General features: G+C 41.4%; 1 protein-coding gene across 4 annotated transcripts in view; it reads right to left on the bottom strand.

The window, feature by feature from the left end:
* The window catches only part of LOC115202411 (zinc finger protein 638), a 51,281-nt gene that overhangs the window by 9,156 nt on the left and 24,648 nt on the right, over window positions 1–17,477 (bottom strand). For 3 of the 4 annotated variants that reach the window (XM_029766541.1, XM_029766544.1, XM_029766543.1), the window contains exons 3-16: window positions 15,618–15,679; window positions 14,469–14,498; window positions 14,033–14,280; window positions 5,693–5,943; window positions 5,255–5,470; window positions 3,276–3,371; window positions 3,037–3,083; window positions 2,858–2,925; window positions 2,591–2,622; window positions 1,839–1,934; window positions 1,467–1,586; window positions 921–1,055; window positions 633–677; window positions 198–341 (exon numbers count right to left, since the gene is read on the bottom strand). In XM_029766541.1, the coding sequence (XP_029622401.1) occupies window positions 198–341; window positions 633–677; window positions 921–1,055; window positions 1,467–1,586; window positions 1,839–1,934; window positions 2,591–2,622; window positions 2,858–2,925; window positions 3,037–3,083; window positions 3,276–3,371; window positions 5,255–5,470; window positions 5,693–5,943; window positions 14,033–14,280; window positions 14,469–14,498; window positions 15,618–15,679 (1,590 nt within the window). The remainder of the gene's footprint in view (window positions 1–197; window positions 342–632; window positions 678–920; window positions 1,056–1,466; window positions 1,587–1,838; window positions 1,935–2,590; window positions 2,623–2,857; window positions 2,926–3,036; window positions 3,084–3,275; window positions 3,372–5,254; window positions 5,471–5,692; window positions 5,944–14,032; window positions 14,281–14,468; window positions 14,499–15,617; window positions 15,680–17,477) is intronic. The other variant, XM_029766542.1, reaches the window with a different exon arrangement.

Raw genomic sequence — 17,477 nt, 5'->3', positions numbered from 1 at the left:
AAACAGGATTGGATGGATGGTGTGGAATTACTGTAGGCAGGGTAGATGCAAGACACATGAACACACAAACACTTAAACCCCACACAAAAACAAACATTCCTCACTAAGATGTCCCTCCCCTTGACAGACACTTGAGCACATAAAGACATCCCCGCCACCCCCCAACACACACCCCTCCCCACCCACAGGTCCCTCACCTGGTCCTTGAGTGCCAGAGTCTGTTGGACTGTGCCGAAGCGCTGGACCAGTTTCTGTATCTCTGTTGGGCCGGAGGGCGTGGCCGGGATGTTACTGACAACCAGGAGACGGTTCCAGTCATCATCACCTCCCACATCCGCCACCTGCAGGACGTATTGGAAACATTGAAATGTGTTCATCAATTACAAACAACTTTACTTGTACCAATTACTGGAAGAAGCTCAACTTTCTAAATAGTTGTTAGAAATTGTAAAGGGACTCTGCAATAATATATGCTTTTGGGTGTGATTCATTTCATTAGGTTAAATCATGTTTTAACATGCAGGTCTTAATCAGGTGGGATTGTCTGTGTTTTTCTACCTTTGTCTTGGGGTAGCAACAATGCTATTATTAAGAGCCTTTTAGGTTAGCTGAAGAAACAGTAAAATACTCACACTAACAGGATTCCTGGGTCCCATCAATGAATGGAAAAGTGCCACCTGTGGTAATAAAATGGAATGGAAAGTTCTTTATGTCATCACTGAATCAGATCAGTGAAAAATAAGTTGAATGTGCAAAAACACTCTTTTCATAGTGAACATTTATCATCATACCCTGCAGCAACCACCTGGAATTAAGTGAAGAAAACTGCCCAGAACAGAGGACGTTGGAGATACACAGTTCAGGCCCTGTGCTCCACTAGGAGCTAATAGGGATCAGTCAGTCAAGCCACATTATCTTACCGGTCTGTTGAAGTCCACCAGGAGGTTTGGAAGCAGGCTCATGTTCAGAACAGAGTCGTTGATGCAGACAGGCATGTCGTTGTAAACTTTCACCATCTCCTGGGCTGACTCCACATCCTGCATGGTGACCAGAGCCTGGGGAGGACCACAAACAGTCAGCAACAGTCTTGGGTATACAAGATATTGGGTATACAAGATATATTGTTTAAAATTCGATGTGAAAATCATATGATATTGCCATTATACTGACTATTTTACCTAAAGCATCTGACAGAACATTGACACAATATACAGCAGGTCTTATGTGGGAATCAAATTCCCAAACCTGGTCCTTCAGTACCGATAGACATTTTTGAGTAGCCCTGGACAAACACACCTGGTTCAACTCATTGAGGGCCTGATGATTAGTTGACAAGTTGAATCAGGTGTGCTTGTCCAGGGTATACTGTTGGGGTAATGGAGGACCAGCGTTGGGAAACACTGCCCTAAGCCACATAATGCAAATCAATGTGAAAGTGAGTGATGTATCGTGGATAGCGTGCCTACCTCACTGGGCTTGGTGATGAGGAGGATCTTGACAGGTGTTCCGAAGGGCTGGGCCAGCTTGGCGATATCAATCTCGGAGCAGCCACTTTCAGGAAGTCCAGTAATCTTGACCATGCCCTTCTAAAAAAGGTCAAACCACAGGAGACAAAGACCGTCATAATCAAGACGGAGTATTCAGTGAGGTAACAAAAGAAAACGGTCAGAACGTTGTATACAGAGATATTATGAATAAAGCTGAGTCACACAATTTCCTATTCTACCTGTCCTGACGGGGCTAAATCAAGTCTAATCTACATGATAGATTTCTATCTAAACGTTCCATAATGTAGCATCCCCTGCCTGGGCCTATGAGATATCAGTTCAGTTCTGCACCTTGTTTTCCCTCTGCAGTCTTTTGAGTCTCTCGACCTGTCCCGCTCTACAGCCCCTCTTCCTCTTCCTCGTTGGTTTCACCTGCTCCCTGTGTATCTGTTGGGAAACCCATTTAATCTTACAGCTCAGACACCGCTGACTGGCTGGCTGGCTGCCTCCCTGTTTTCTATTGTTTGAAAGTGTTAAAAATGAACTGAAACACTATGCTGGAACACTAAACTTCCCGACACCCAGGACCTATATACTAGGTGGTGTCAGAGGAAGCCCCCCCCCCAAAATAAATCACCCAAGTCATAGACGGTTCTCTCTGCTACCGCACAGAAAGCAGTAATAAAGTCAAGGAATAAAAAAGGCTCCTTAACAGCTTCTACCCCCAAGCCACAAGACTGATTAATTGTTCAGCAAATGGCCACCCAGACTATTTACATTGACTGCCCCCCCCCTTTGTTTTTACACTGCTGCTACTCGCTGTTTATTATGTATTACGTAATTGTCTTCTGTTACTTTTTTAAATATTTTAAAAAAAACTTTTGTTTATTTAGTAAATATTTTCTTAACTCTATTTCTTAAAGCATTGTTGGTTAAGGGCTTGTAAATAAGCATTTCAGAGTAAAATCTACACCTGCTGTATTTGACACGTGACAACCGTCACTTGTATTTTTGTAGATGTGATATATAATATTGAAATACTTAATAAAAAAAATTGTAATAGACATACTGGCAAATAAGAGACAGGAACAAAAATAAAGCACCTCATTTGAATTCTTCTGCCCAACGCTGGCTTCTGTGGGCGAAAAAAATGTATAATGTTCAATTTCACAACTCTTATTGATCAGGTCTATCAAACATCATTAGTTGTATATTAATCAAGACATCTAAGGCTGGCACCCTACTTGCTATTTAGTGCAATACTTTTGAGCAGAATACATAGGGCGTTGGTGAAACAAAATGCACTATATAGGGAACAGGGTGCCATTTGGGATGCATTCTAAAAGAACATTAATTGTATGTTTTTTTACCTGGGCCTTTAACAGTCAAGTTGGCCTCGTTCGGGGCTGCAGGTGTCTTGGGAGCACCGATCACTTCTCTATGGAGAGTAGTGAAATGTGTGAAGAATTGCCTCCGTAATAACACATAAGTGGCAAAGTTCAGGGGTCAAAGATAACCCTAGTATATACAGGTAATGCATAATACTTACCCTTTTATAATGACAGGTATCGAGGAAGTAAGCTCCTCCTCGCCATTCTGTAAAACAAAGAAATAAACATTCAATTTGATCAATCATCACCTTTATATTTAATTTTCTCCTCTTTCTGTCATTACTATCTTCCTCACTACAAGGGAAACATGAGCCAATTCTATGATTTACAATCCAGTGGATGAATACCCAGCTGGGAGCTGAGGTGACTTTGGTACGGTAAGCAGGGTGGGACAAACCTGGTCGGAGACAGAGATGGGGTGTTCCCGTATGTTGAGAGTGAGGCACTCAGCCAGCGCTTTAGCGTCCTGCTCTTTCTGCATGCAAACAGTGGCCTGGAGGAAGAGACACCGAGAGGGGCAGAGGTTAGAAAGATGGATCCAAAACCAGTGATGGGGGGTGGGGGGGTACAGTTACATATCTCAATATTATTTTTGCACTAGTGGGCTGTACCTGCACCAGTATTCTTGCTTCATAGCTTGTTTTCCATCTTCTTTCTGAATAGGAAGCCATTTTTTACTGCACTTAATTCCATGAAAGATCAAAACTTGTTTTATCATGGCTCTCTCTTGTACCTTTGCAACAGACATACCGTGAGCATTATGTTGGAACATTGAATCGCAATACATATCGTGAGGTCCCTGGCACAAGAGCATTAGTGAGGTCAGGAACTGATGTTGGACGATTAGGCCTGGCTCAACAGGGGGCGTTCCAATTCATACCAAAGGTGTCCGATAGGGTTACGGTCAGGTCTCTGTGCAGGCCAGTCAAGTTCTTCCACACCGATCTTGACAAACCATTTCTGTATGGACCTCGCTTTGTGCACGGGGGCATTGTAATGCTGAAACAGTAAAGGTCCTTCCCCAAACTGTTGCCACAAAGTTGGAAACACAGAATAGTCTAGAATGTCATTGTATGCTATAGCGTTAAGATGTCCCTTCACTGGAACTAAGGGGCCTAGCTCGAACCATGAAAAACAGCCCCAGAACATTACACCTCCGCAACCAATTTTTACAGTTGGCACCATGCATTGGGGCAGGTAGCGTTCTCCTGGCATCCGCCAAACCCAGACTCATCCGTCAGACTGCCAGATGGTAAAAAGTGATTCATTACTGCAGAGAACGCGTTTTCACTGCTCCAGAGTCCAATGACGGCAAGCTATACACCACCCCAGCCGATGCTTGGCATTGCGCATGGTGTTCTTAGGCTTGTACGTGGCTGTCGGCCATGGAAACCCATTTCATGAAGCTCCCGACGAAGAGTACTTGTACTGACGTTGCTTCTAGAGGCAGTTTGAAAATCAGTAGTGTTTTGCAACCGAGGACAGACGATTTTTACACGCTACGTGCTTCAGCACTTGGCGGTGCCGTTCTGTGAGCTTGTGTGGCCTACCACGTCGCGGCTGAGCCGTTGTTGCTCCTAGACGTTTCCACTTCACAATAACAACACTTACAGTTGACCGGGGCTGCTCTAGCAGGGTAGAAATTTGACCAATTGACTTGTTGGAAAGGTGGCATCCTATGACGGTGCCATGTTGGTAGTCACTGAGCTCTTCAGTAAGGCCATTCTACTGACAAAGTTTGTCTATGGAGATTGCATGGCTGTGTGCTCGATTTTATACATTTGTCAGCAATAGCCGAATCTACTCATTTGACGTCGTGTCCACATATCTTTGTATATATAGTGTATCAGTGTTTCCGCTGCAGTCATTTATATGTAGTGCTGTGCCACGGCAAAATCATTCCCGCCACGACCAAACAATATGGAGGATTTCAGGAAGACTTTACAAATATATCTGCCTGGTGCACTTTGAAGATGTTACAACAGTCCACATTTACTTTTTGGAAGCTAACCAGTTAAAAGATCACATCTGGGATAATAGAATAAATTCAAAGGGGCAACCCCATGCTTCAGCATATTTATTGAGCCCTATAAAATCAGTTTCAGTTTTTCCCCCAAATTCCATGTTTAGTTTTCCCAGGTTTCCATTTTTTTCAGGTTTTCGCTCTCAAAAAAAATCACACTTTTATAAAAACAGGAAAACAAACAAATTGGATGTTAAGTCCACAACAATGCTTAAACTGAAGGATTTTGATGGGGATTTTTTTTATTATGCAGGGCCGGCCGGTGAAATCGACTCCAGGGGGTAAACAAGATGTCTTCATATTTATCAAAAAGACACCACACTTAGCATTAAAGTGTATGATGCCTAACTCACTTTACTGTATTGCGGCTGCCCCTGGTTCTCCTCCCCCTCCTCGTTCCTGATGATGAGGACATTGGTGACCTTGCCGAAGGACTGCACTAGTGACACCACTTCCTGGTACTTGGCATCTACAGGGAGGCCCGTCAGATAGAGCAAGTAGGAACCTGGAGGATTCTTCTTCTGCAGCGTTGGAGTCGGCTTCTTCTGTGGCGCATTGGAGGACTGGACCTAAAATCAAGGAAGGAAGGTTTACAAGCACTGCTTGGGTTGGATGGGAGTGTGAAGAAGCTGCTATCCTTATAAGTTAGTTCTAATTCAATTTGTGAAATTTCCCTAATGATATTACTACTGAAAGTAATTATTACTGATAACGTAGTTAATCTTAAAAGTCCTAATGACACTGTGCATAGCAAACAAAAGATTGAACCAAAAGCTCTGTGAAGGGCACACCTCTGAGTCCTGTCCTAGGGCGGTCTCCTTCCCGGCCGCTGGCTTGGCGCCTGGCTTAGAGGAAGGTGGACGATGTGGTTTCTCAGACATGGACGCCGGAAACTTGCTGGTGGATGACGAATAGGACTCACGTTTCCCGGACTCGTGTTTCCCAGAAACCCCTGCTCTGTTGCCGTGGTCAGTCGCACACTTGGCGGGGTCATTTCTGGAACGCTTCAGGCCTTCTCGAGAGGAGCTCCCAGTAGATATCCCTGGAGGTAGGAGTAACAGATGATGTCTGGGTTATAATGACGCAAATATATTACAGTAGATATCCCTGGATGTTGGGGTAAAAGATGTCTGGGCTATAATGACGTAAATATATTACAGTAGATATCCCTGGCTGTAGGGAAACATATGTCTGTAATATTAACCTGTTGGGGATAGGGGGCAGTATTGAGAATTTTGGAAAAAATATGTGCCCATTTCTAACTGCCTCCTACACCAACTCAGAAGCTAGAATATGCATATTATTGTTCAGGTTTGGATAGAAAACACTCTGAATTTTCTAAAACTGTTTGAATGGTGTCTGTGAGTATAACAGAACTCCTATGGCAGGCAAAAACCTGACAAGGTTTCAAGCAGGAAGTACCCTGTCTGACAAGGAGTCGTGCGTCTTGCATCTGTTTATTGAAAAGTAAGGATCTTAGCTGTAACGTGACAATTCCCAGGGCTCCGATAGGCTCTCAGAACCCGGGAAATACCTGAAGGTTGACGAGGGAGCCTCAGGCTGAAACACATTATCGGCTTTGGTAAGTGGCGGCTCAGAGGACCTTTGAATGAGACGCGTGCACGATTCGCTCCTGAGGAGAAATTTAATTCGGCTGTTTAGGCTCAATGCATATTCCCGGTCGGAATATTATCCCTTTTCTACGAGATAAATGGCATAAAAATTGGTTTTAAACAGCGGTTAACATGCTTCGAAGTACGGTAATGGAATATTTAGACATTTTTTGTCACGCCAATGCGCGAGACCGTGATGAAGCATTCTGATAGTGTCTAGAACTCACGAACAAAACGTCGCTGTTTGGATATAACGATGGATTATTTGGGACCAAACCAACATTTGTTATTGAAGTAGAAGTCCTGGCAGTGTATTCTGACGAAGAACAAGCAAGGTAAGAACATTTTTCTTATAGGAAATGTGATTTTGGTGGAGGCTGACCTAGGTGGGTGTCTAAATAGCTAGCCCTGTGATGCCTGGGCTATGTACTTAGATTATTGCAAAATGTGCTTCATCCGAAAAGCTATTTTAAAATCGGACATATCGAGTGCATAGAGGAGTAATGTATCTATAATTCTTAAAATAATTGTTATGCTTTTTGTGAACGTTTATCGTGAGTAATTTAGCAAACTGTTAGTAAATTCCCCGGAAGTTTGCGGGGGTTATGCTAGTTCTGAACGTCACATGCTAATGTAAAAAGCTTTTTTTTTTATATAAATATGAACTTGATTGAACAGACATGCATGTATTGTATAACACAATGTCCTAGGTGTGTCATCTGATGAAGATCATAAAAGGTTAGTGCTGCATTTAGCTGTGGTTTGGGTTTATGTGACATGATATGCTAGCTTGAAAAATGGGTGTCTGATTATTTCTGGCTGGGCACTCTGCTGACATAATCTAATGTTTTGCTTTCGTTGTAAAGCCTTTTTGAAATCGGACAGTGGGGTTAGATTAACGAGATTCTTGTCTTTAAATAGCTGTAAAATAGTCATATGTTTGAGAAATTGAAGTAATAGTATTTCTAACGATTCAAAAATCGCGCCACTGGATTTCAGTGGCTGTTACGTAGGTGGGACGAGTTCGTCCCACATGCGCCAGAGAGGTTAACCTGTTGGGGTATAGGGGGCAGTATTTTCATTTTTGGATGAAAAGCGTGCCCAGAGTAAACGGCCTAATACTCAGGCCCAGAGCCAAATATTTGCAGATTATTAGTAGATTTGGATAGAAAACACTAAAGTTTCCAAAACTGTTTGAATGATGTCTGTGAGTATAACAGAACTCATTTGGCAGGCAAAAACCTGAGAAAAATCCAACCCGGAAATGGAAATCTGATGCCTGTAGTCTTTTCAAGCCATTGCCTTTCAAACACAGTGACTTAGGGTTCATTTTGCACTTCCTAAGGCTTCCACTAGATGTCAACAGTCTTTAGAAAGTTGTTTGAGGCTTTTGCGGTAAACACAGAGCGAACAAGAGCACATGGAAGTAGGTGACACAGAAAATGACATGGGTTTCTGATGCTCGTTCAAGTGAGGTAGCTGTATTCCAAAACGTTTTTCAAGACAATGCAATCGTCCGGTTGGAATATTATTGAAGTTCTAAGATAAAAAGGCTCTAAAGATTGATGCTATACCATGTTTGAATGAACGTAAATATAACTTTTTTGACTTTGTCGTGACGTTTTCCGCGCGCTTCCTACACTTGGAGTAGCTAACTGAACGCGCAAACAACAAGGGGGTATTTCGACATAAATTATGGACTTTATCGAACAAAACAACATTTATTGTGGACCTGGGATTCCTGGAAGTGCCTTCTGATGAAGATTATTAAAGGTAAGTGAATATTTCTAATGCTATTTAGGATTTTAGATGACTCCAAAATGGCAGGTATCTGTATTATTGCAAAGTGTGCTTTCCTCGTAAAGTTATTTTGAAATCTGTCAAAGCGGTTGCATTCAGGAGATGTTAATCTATAATTCTTTGAATAACAGTTTAATATTTTATCAACGTTTATGATTTTTTAAATTGATGTGCCCTTTCACCGACAGTTTTGGGGGAAATACATTTTCTGAACGTCACGCGCCAATGTAAAATGGGGTTTTGGGATACAAATATGAACTTGATGGAACAGAAAATGCATGTATTGTCTAACATAATGTCCTAGGAGTGTCATCTGATGAAGATTGTCAAAGGTTAGTGCATAATTTAGCTGGTTTTCTGCTTTTGGCAACGCCTGTCCTTGCATTGAAAATGGCTGTATGTAATGTTTTGTCTATGTACCGTCCTAACATAATCTAACTTTATACTTTCGCCGTAAAGCCTTCTTGAAATCGGACAATGTGGTTAGATTAACGAGAGTCTTATCTTTAAAATGGTGTAAAATAGTTGTATGTTTGAGAAATTTGAATTATGACATTTTGTTGTTTTCAAATTTGGCGCTCTGATTTTTCACTGGCTGTTGAATAGTGTGTACCGTGGGTGGGACGGTAGCGTCCCACGTAGCCCAGAGAAGTTAACCTTTTAGGGACAGACATTCCGCTAGCGGAACGCCTCACCGATATCCGAATGGTAGAGCGTGGCGCGAAATACAAATACCTTAAAAATGCTATAACTTCAATTTCTCAAACATATGACTATTTTACACCATTTTAAAGACAAGACTCTCGTTAATCTAACCACATTGTCCGATTTCAAAAAGGCTTTACAGCGAAAGCAAAACATTAGATTATGTCAGCAGAGTACCCAGCCAGAAATAATCAGACACCCATTTTTCAAGCTAGCATATAATGTCACATAATCCCAAACCACAGCTAAATGCAGCACTAACCTTTGATGATCTTCATCAGATGACACTCCTAGGACATTATGTTATACAATACATGCATGTTTTGTTCAATCAAGTTCATATCAAAAACCAGCTTTTTACATTAGCATGTGATGTTCAGAACAAGCATACCCACCGAAAACTTCCGTTGAATTTACTACATTACTCACGATAAACGTTCACAAAAAACATAAATTATTTTAAGAATTATAGATACTGAACTCCTTTATGCAATCGCGGTGTCAGATTTTAAAATAGCTTTTCGGCGAAAGCACATTTTGCAATATTCTGAGTAGATAGCTCGGCCATCACAGGCTAGCTAATTTGACACCCACCAAGTTTGGGACAACCTAAACTCAGAATTTATATTAGAAAAATTGGTTTACCTTTGCTGTTCTTTGTCAGAATGCACTCCCAGGACTTCTACTTCAACAACAAATGCTGTTTTGGTTCCAAATAATCCAAACGTCCCACCTTGCCCAGGGAGGTTAATGCAGGCAAACGTATATTAGTTTTACCAGCATGTCACATGTGCAACCAGAGGGGAAAAAAATAAAAATAATAATAATATCTAGACCATGCATACAAAGTTCTCCTCTGCCTTCCATTTGGCAAATCTGACCATAATTCTATCCTCCTTATTCCTGCTTAAAAGCTAAAACTATAGCAGGAAGTACCAGTGACTCGCTCAATACGGAAGTGGTCAGATGATGCGGATGCTACAGGACTGTTTTGCTAGCACAGACTGGAATATGTTCCGGGATTCATCCAATGTCATTGATGAGCATTCCACCTCAGTCATCAGCTTCATCAATAAGTGTGTCGACAACGTCATCCCCACATACATATCCCAACCAGAAGCCATGGATCACAGGCAACATCCGCATAAAGGCTAGAGCTGCCCCTTTCAAGGAGCGGCACACTAATCTGGACGCGTATAAGAAATCATGCTATGCCCCCAGACGAACCATCAAACAAGCAAAGTGCCAATACAGGACTAAGATTGAATCCTACTACACCGGCTCTGACGCTCGTCGGATGTGGCAGGACTTGAAAACTATTACGGACTACAAAGGGAAACCCACACTCGAGCCTATCAGATGAGCTAAATGCCTTTTATGTTCGTGTCGAAGCAAGCAACAGTGAAGCATGCACGAGAGCACCAGCTGTTCTGGATGACTGTGTGATAAAGCTCTCGGTAGCCAATGTGAGCAAGACATTTAAACAGGTCAACATTCACAAAGCTGCGGGGCCAGACAGATTACCAGGACATGTACTCAAAGCACAATCCACACTGCCCTTTCCCACATGGAGAAAAGGAACACCTATGTGAGAATGCTGTTCATTGACTACAGCTCAGTGTTCAACACCATAGTGCCCACGAAGCTCATCACTAAGCTAAGGACCCTGGGACTAAACACCTCCCTCTGCAACTGTATCCTGGACTTCCTGACAGGCCACCCCCAGGTGGTAAGGGTAGGCAACAACATATCTGCCACGCTGATCCTCAACAATGGGGCCCCTCAGGGGTGTGTACTTCGTCCCCTCCTGTACTCCATGTTCCAAACACACCAAGACAGTCGAAGAGGGCATGACAAAACCTTTTCCCCCTCAGGAGACTGAAAAGATTTGGCATGGGTCCCCAGATCCTCAAAACGTTCTACAGCTGCACCATTGACAGCATCCTGACCGGTTGCATCATCGCCTGGTAAGGCAACCACTCGGCATCTAACAGTAAGGCGCTAGAGGGTAGTGCGTACGGCCCAGTACATCATTGGGGCAAAGCTTCCTGCCATCCAGGACCTATATAATAGGCGGTGTCAGAGGAAAGCCCGTAAAATTGTCAGACTCCATTCACCCAAGTAGGGATGAAATGGTTACCCGTTTCACGATAAACCATGGTAAAATTCAACGGTTAGTATTACCGTTTCAAATTTGAATTATCATTAAAACCGTATTTGATTACCACGGTTTGAAAAACTCACGGTAAATACCATCCAGCATCAACCAAAGTTAGCAACAGTGACGCAGGCGCAGCATGCAATGTGGGTTTTGTGCGAAAACACGGCGGAAGGGAGTGACAGAGCTCGGGAGATTTTTCAGCCTTCTAAGAGGACCAAATCTGACGTGTGGTCGTATTTTGGGTTTTACAAGAGTGCGGAGGGAAACTTAAATCGAAAATGGTCACCCTGTCTGCAGAACATGCAAACATTTTATTTTAAATTGCTGCGAAAGTGGACAACACAACATTTCTGGAGTCATCTTTGTAACCACCACCCAGTACTTTATAGCGAATGCAAGGTAAGTTAACTTTTAGCTCAATACATGTGGGAAAAGGTCATGGTTTGTCTAACTTGCTAATAGCTTCTCAATAAAGTAAACTGAAGCATTCAGTGTTAAAACCTGTTGTGGATGGATAGGTGGCAGTATTTTCACGGCCGGGTGAAAAAAACGTGCCCGTTTTAATCTGGTCACTACTCTTGCCCAGAAACTAGAATATGCATATAATTAGTAGATTTGGATAGAAAACACTCAAGTTTCTAAAACTGTTTTAATGGTGTCTGTGAGTACAACAGAACTCATATGGCAGGCAAAAACCTGAGAAGATTTCAACCAGGAAGTGGCCTGTCAGCCAATTTGTGGTCCTTCTAATGCATCTCTATCGAATCTAAGCTGTTACGTAACACTTTCTAAGGCTTCCATTGGCTCTCTAAAGCCTTCAGAAAGCGGATTGAGGCGTCTCCTGTCTCTGGGCAGAGTATAGTAGGTCAGTTTGTCAGTGGTCTGCCTGGTGACTAAGAGATTGGATATGCGCAGTGCCACAACCATACTGTTTTTTCTTTTCCTTTTTGAATGAATACACTATTGTCCGGTTGGAATATTATCGCTATTTTACGAGAAAAATACTATAAAAATTGGATTTTAAACAGCGTTTGCATTGCTTCTAAGTACGGTAAAGGAACATTTAGAATTTTTTTGTCTCGATATGCGCTCGCGCGTTACCCTTTGGATAGTGACCTGAACGCACGAACAAAACGGAGGTATTTGGACATAACTATGGATTATTTGGAACCAAAACAACATTTCTTATGGAAGTAGCAGTCCTGGGAGTGCATTCTGATGAAGATCAGCAAAGGTAATAAAATTTTTCTAATAGTAATTCTGAGTTTAGTGAGCCCCGAAGTTTGCGGGTGTCAAAAAAGCTAGCCGTGATGGCTGAGCTATGTACTCAGAATATTGCAAAATGTGCTTTCGCCGAAAAGCTATTTTAAAATCTGACATAGCGATTGCATAAAGGAATTCTGTATCTATAATTCTTAAAATAATTGTTATGTATTTTGTCAACGTTTATGTTGAGTAATTTGGTAAATTCACTGGAAGTTTTGGGTGGGAATGCATGTTCTGAACATCACATGCCAATGTAAAAAGCTGTTTTTGATATAAATATGAACTTGATTGAACAAAACATGCATGTATTGTATAACATAATGTCCTAGGAGTGTCATCTGATGAAGATCAAAGGTTATTGCTTAATTTAGCTGTGTTTTGGGATTATGTGACATATATGCTTGCTTGGAAAATGGCTGTGTGATTATTTGTGGCTATGTACTCTCCTAACAATCTAATGTTTTGCTTTCGCTGTAAAGCCTTTTTGAAATCGGACAATGTGGTTAGATTAATGAGAGTTTTGTCTTTAAAATGGTGTAAAATAGTCGTATGTTTGAAAAATTGAAATTATTGCATTTGAGGTTTTGTATTTCGCGCCACGCTCTTCCACTGGCTGTTGAATAGAGTGGGACGGTGACGTCCCACCTAGCCCATAGAAGTTAAGTAGTGAACAAAGATGCATACATACATACATACAGGATGCTAGGCCAGCAGCACCTTATTTCTTTATGAAGGAGAGATTTTTATGTTTATTTAATGGTTAATGTTTATGCACACAAAAAGTGCATAGTGCTGCTAATTTTAATATAAAACTTGGTGAAATGATTTCAGTGTGTGTATCAGTAGTTTATTTATTTTTTACATTTCCAGCACATCTTAACAATACCGAGATAACACTGATGACCGTGATAATTTGTGTCACTATAATCGTGAAATGAAATTTTCATACCATTTCATCTCTACACCCAAGTCAGACTGCTTTCTCTGCTACCGCACGGCAAGCGGTACCGGAGCGCCAAGTCTAGGACCAAAAGGCTCCTTAGCAGCGTCCAAGCCATAAGACTGCTGAACAATTGATCAAATGTCCACCGGACTATTACAGTGACCCCCCCCCCCCATTTGTTTTGTACACTGCTGCAACTCACTGTTTATTATCTATGCAGTCACCTCACCCCTACCTACATGTACAAATTACCTCAACTAACCTGTACCCCCGCACACTGACTCAGTAACCTCTGCATATTGCCTCTTAATTGTTATTTTGTGTAATTATTTATTTATTTTTACTTTAGTTTATTTAGTAAATATTTTCTTTACTCTTCTTGAACTGCACTGTTGGTTAAGGGCTTGTAACTAAGCATTTCACGGTAAGGTCTGCACATGTGACAAATAAAGTTTGATTTGATATTTTACAGTAGATATCCCTGGAGGTAGGGGTAACAAATGATGTCTGGGTTATGACGATGTAGCACAGGGCAGATATATTACAGTGCCAACAGACTAGCACTCCAGGAATATGGTTAATCTGGGTCTGGGAAACCGTGTCAACCACTAGCCCAGATTAGCATCTAGACAAAGTGGCTTACCTGAGGATTCGCTGGTTCTCTTCTCCGGCCTGTGAGCGCTGGAGGCAGAACCCCGATGAGACTGGGAGGGGCTGTGCCGGCCAGAGGTGTGGGGGGCGTGTCCATGGGAGGTGGGCGGAGAGATCCTTCTGCTTCGGTCCGGAGGGGGGGTGGGGGACCAGGACAAGGAACGGGAGACTGAGCGGGAGGGAGAGCGTTCTAGGGAATGCCAGGTGGCACAGGCATCCTGACCTTGAGACGGGTCCCTCCTGGTATGGGGCAAAGAGGGGAGAGAGGAGTCAGACATTATATGTGATTCAAAGACCCAGTGACATACAACACCACCAGGGGAAAATGATAGGTGGTTTGTCAGTTGCACAGTAATAATCTCAAAAAGGTACGATTGGACAATCAGGGTGAAAAATAGGTAGTCCTACATTTTAGGAACATCTCTCACCTTGGGATATTTGGATTCCAGTCTGGATACCTTTGGGGGGGAAAGAAGAGACATGAGTACATCAGCCATGGGTTATTAGTCAGTATTAATGGGTTAGTTAACTCTAAAAGTCTAAGCCGTTGTGGGGGAGGGGTACTAAGCTAACATAAGGAATTGTTTTAAGATGGTCATACCATGGATCATTTAGCTATTTGATTTCGAATTTCTAGTACACCTTTAAGAATCCCAAAAAGCTAAAAAAATATATATCTATATTTTAGGAAATATTGAATGTGGCCTCCTATAGCCCATAGAAATGCATTGAATAACACATTCATAAATGGCAACAAAAAAAAGGCAGTAAAAAAATGTATCATAAAGAATAAGGTTTTGGAGTGTGTCCTATATCTAGGATATAAGAAAGCTCAGGAAATGTTTTGTTTTACTTAACCCCTTATTTTTGTTGGAACAAAACTAACTCCTCCTTACTTCATTTGTTTGTAAGGGTTAGCTTCAGAAGGTCGTGGAGCAAAACGGAGAACACCATCGTGTTCGTGAGTCACCCCTTTCCATAGTGGGGTCATAGTATGTAGATCAAATGGCTCGGACGCTACAGACAGTAGTTGGCACATCAGCGTTACCGACTTCAGACGAGTCACATGACACTTCTCAAACCGTTCGGACCCTACAGACATCATTATTGTGGATAGTCAGATCAATAAAATAGTTTAATAAAAACGTTTACATGCTTCGCAAGAACGATTTCCTTAATAGTGCTGTTTACATGGACACATCTGGCATCAGGCTACCTGATGGCACTGACAAATGCAGAAAATTGCCAATCAAAATATACATTCTAGCACAGCGACCATGTTATTTTTGGGAAGCATATTTGATTCTGAGAAGACTGATTTTCAGGATGTCTCATGGTCTGATAAACACCGCTGTAGCTCAGCCACCTATCACGGACGCGGAAGGCTGACATAGGCGGATGTGATGGATTGAGACGCAGCCCATGCAACAACAAAAAACTGATATCTGATATCTTAAACTGATGGATTATGATGGGATATATTTAATTTTTTACTTAGACTGATGGGTGCTTCAATAGACAAGGATTTTAACTGTCAGCATAGATTTAGCAATTTATTTATTTTTTAAAACACCCACTTGTTGCGCAGATCTCTGCAGCTAGCTGTGTGGTTGACTGTGTTCACGTGATCGATCCAGTCCTGTGAGGAAAAAACAAAAGAAAATAAAGAAATAATGGTTAGATATCTACCAGAGTCCAGCAGAGATGTGATTGGTAGGATCACATTTACACCACCATAGTGCCTATGCTTATGTATGCATTAAGGAGAGTGGTGGAAATGTTATGTATATTTAGGGGTATTGTTGATATGTATAGGTCTTCCACATCTTGAATGCATTCCTCAACAAACTATCAAAAATATATGCATTGATACCATGTGTTCAAGTTTGAGGCATCAAATGGCAAAGTACTAAAGAAAGTTTCAAAATTTAAAGTTATCAAAAAGAGACATTTTGGCAACAACCTGTAAAAAATAAAAATGTAAATTGCAAAATGGTGTTTCTTGTATTAAAACAGCATTGATAATGTTTTTGTGCACTGCAGAAGAGTGAATACTGGGTAAAGTTAGTCCTCTTCACCACAAATACGAGTCAGCTTTTGCAGTTATATCCATGTCTTCTGCAATCTTCTTCATCTTCGTCATTAGCAGAGTAAGGGTCAGGCTACTTTTTCAGGAGCATTTTTTTTTCTTTTTTTCTCTCCTTTAGTGTTTAGTTGTTTTAATTGTTGAACAACTCAACAGTAACACCAACCATATATGGATTGAAAGGAGAAGACACCGTGTACGGTTAGATGCACACAATAATGCGATTATTGTGGATAGTCAGATCAATAAAATAGTTTAATAAAAATGTTTACATGCTTTGCAAGAAGAACGATTTCCCTAATAGTGCTGTTTACATGGACACATCTGCAATCAGGCTACCTGATGGCACTGACAAATGCAGAAAATTGCCAATCAAAATATACATTCCACCACAGCGACCATGTTATTTTTGGGAAGCATATTTGATTCTGATTTCGGACATATAAAGTTTGTATGTGAAAACTATTTGTAAAGAAGCATACATTGTTGTTCCGAATTCACTTCACTCTCGCTAAAGACGGCGGCTCGCTCAGCTGGTGCTAGCACAACTGCAGATCACCGCTGGAATGCTGATTATTTACATGTCCAAATAACTTGAAAGATTGCACATAAAACCTGGTGTTTCAATCGGCGTAAGCTCACCAAACGTACAAATTGTTTATGTGAATCAGAACTGTTAAACCATTGCTTAAACTATGTATATTTTTGAAAGTAGAATCAAATATTATGTGATGTATTTCACTGTGTTTTATGCCTGGTGTGTATGTAAAAGTGGTTATGGTGTTTAAAAGAAAAATCCACCCCAAAACTTTTTTTTCTTCCTTTCTTCATTAGTCCCAAAAGGTTTTGCATCATCATGACAATGTGGCAAGTGACACTTTGCTTCTTGAAAGTCCAATATCTTGAAAACTTGACTGCTGACATTCAAAACACTGTGGTATTGTATCAACAGTGGACTAATGTAAACAAATACCTAAATATAGTTTGAGTGGATTTTTCCTTTAACTGCATTGGGCCTTTATAAAAGCTTAAAGGGATACTTTGTATTTTGGCAATGAAGCCCTTTATCTACTTCCCCAGAGCCAGAGGAACTCATTGATACCATTTCTCTGTATCCAGTATGATGGAAGTTAAAAGTTGCTTTGTGAGCCAAAGCCAACTAGCATCAGCACAACAACTGGAAGTCTATGGTATCTACTAGCATGCTAGCAGTTGCCAAAGACTTCCAGTTATTGCGCTAACACTAATTAGCAACTTCCTAACTGGACGCAGAGACAACAAATGGTATCCACGAGTTCATCAGACTCCAAAATCCTGAAGTATCCGTTTAACAAAAACAAAATCTCTGCTT

The sequence above is a fragment of the Salmo trutta genome, chromosome 11 (assembly GCF_901001165.1).
Source record: "Salmo trutta chromosome 11, fSalTru1.1, whole genome shotgun sequence".
In the NCBI taxonomy this organism is placed as follows: domain Eukaryota; kingdom Metazoa; phylum Chordata; class Actinopteri; order Salmoniformes; family Salmonidae; genus Salmo; species Salmo trutta.
The sequence above is the reverse complement of the archived record's forward strand: the minus strand, read 5'-3'. Positions and strand labels throughout refer to the sequence as shown.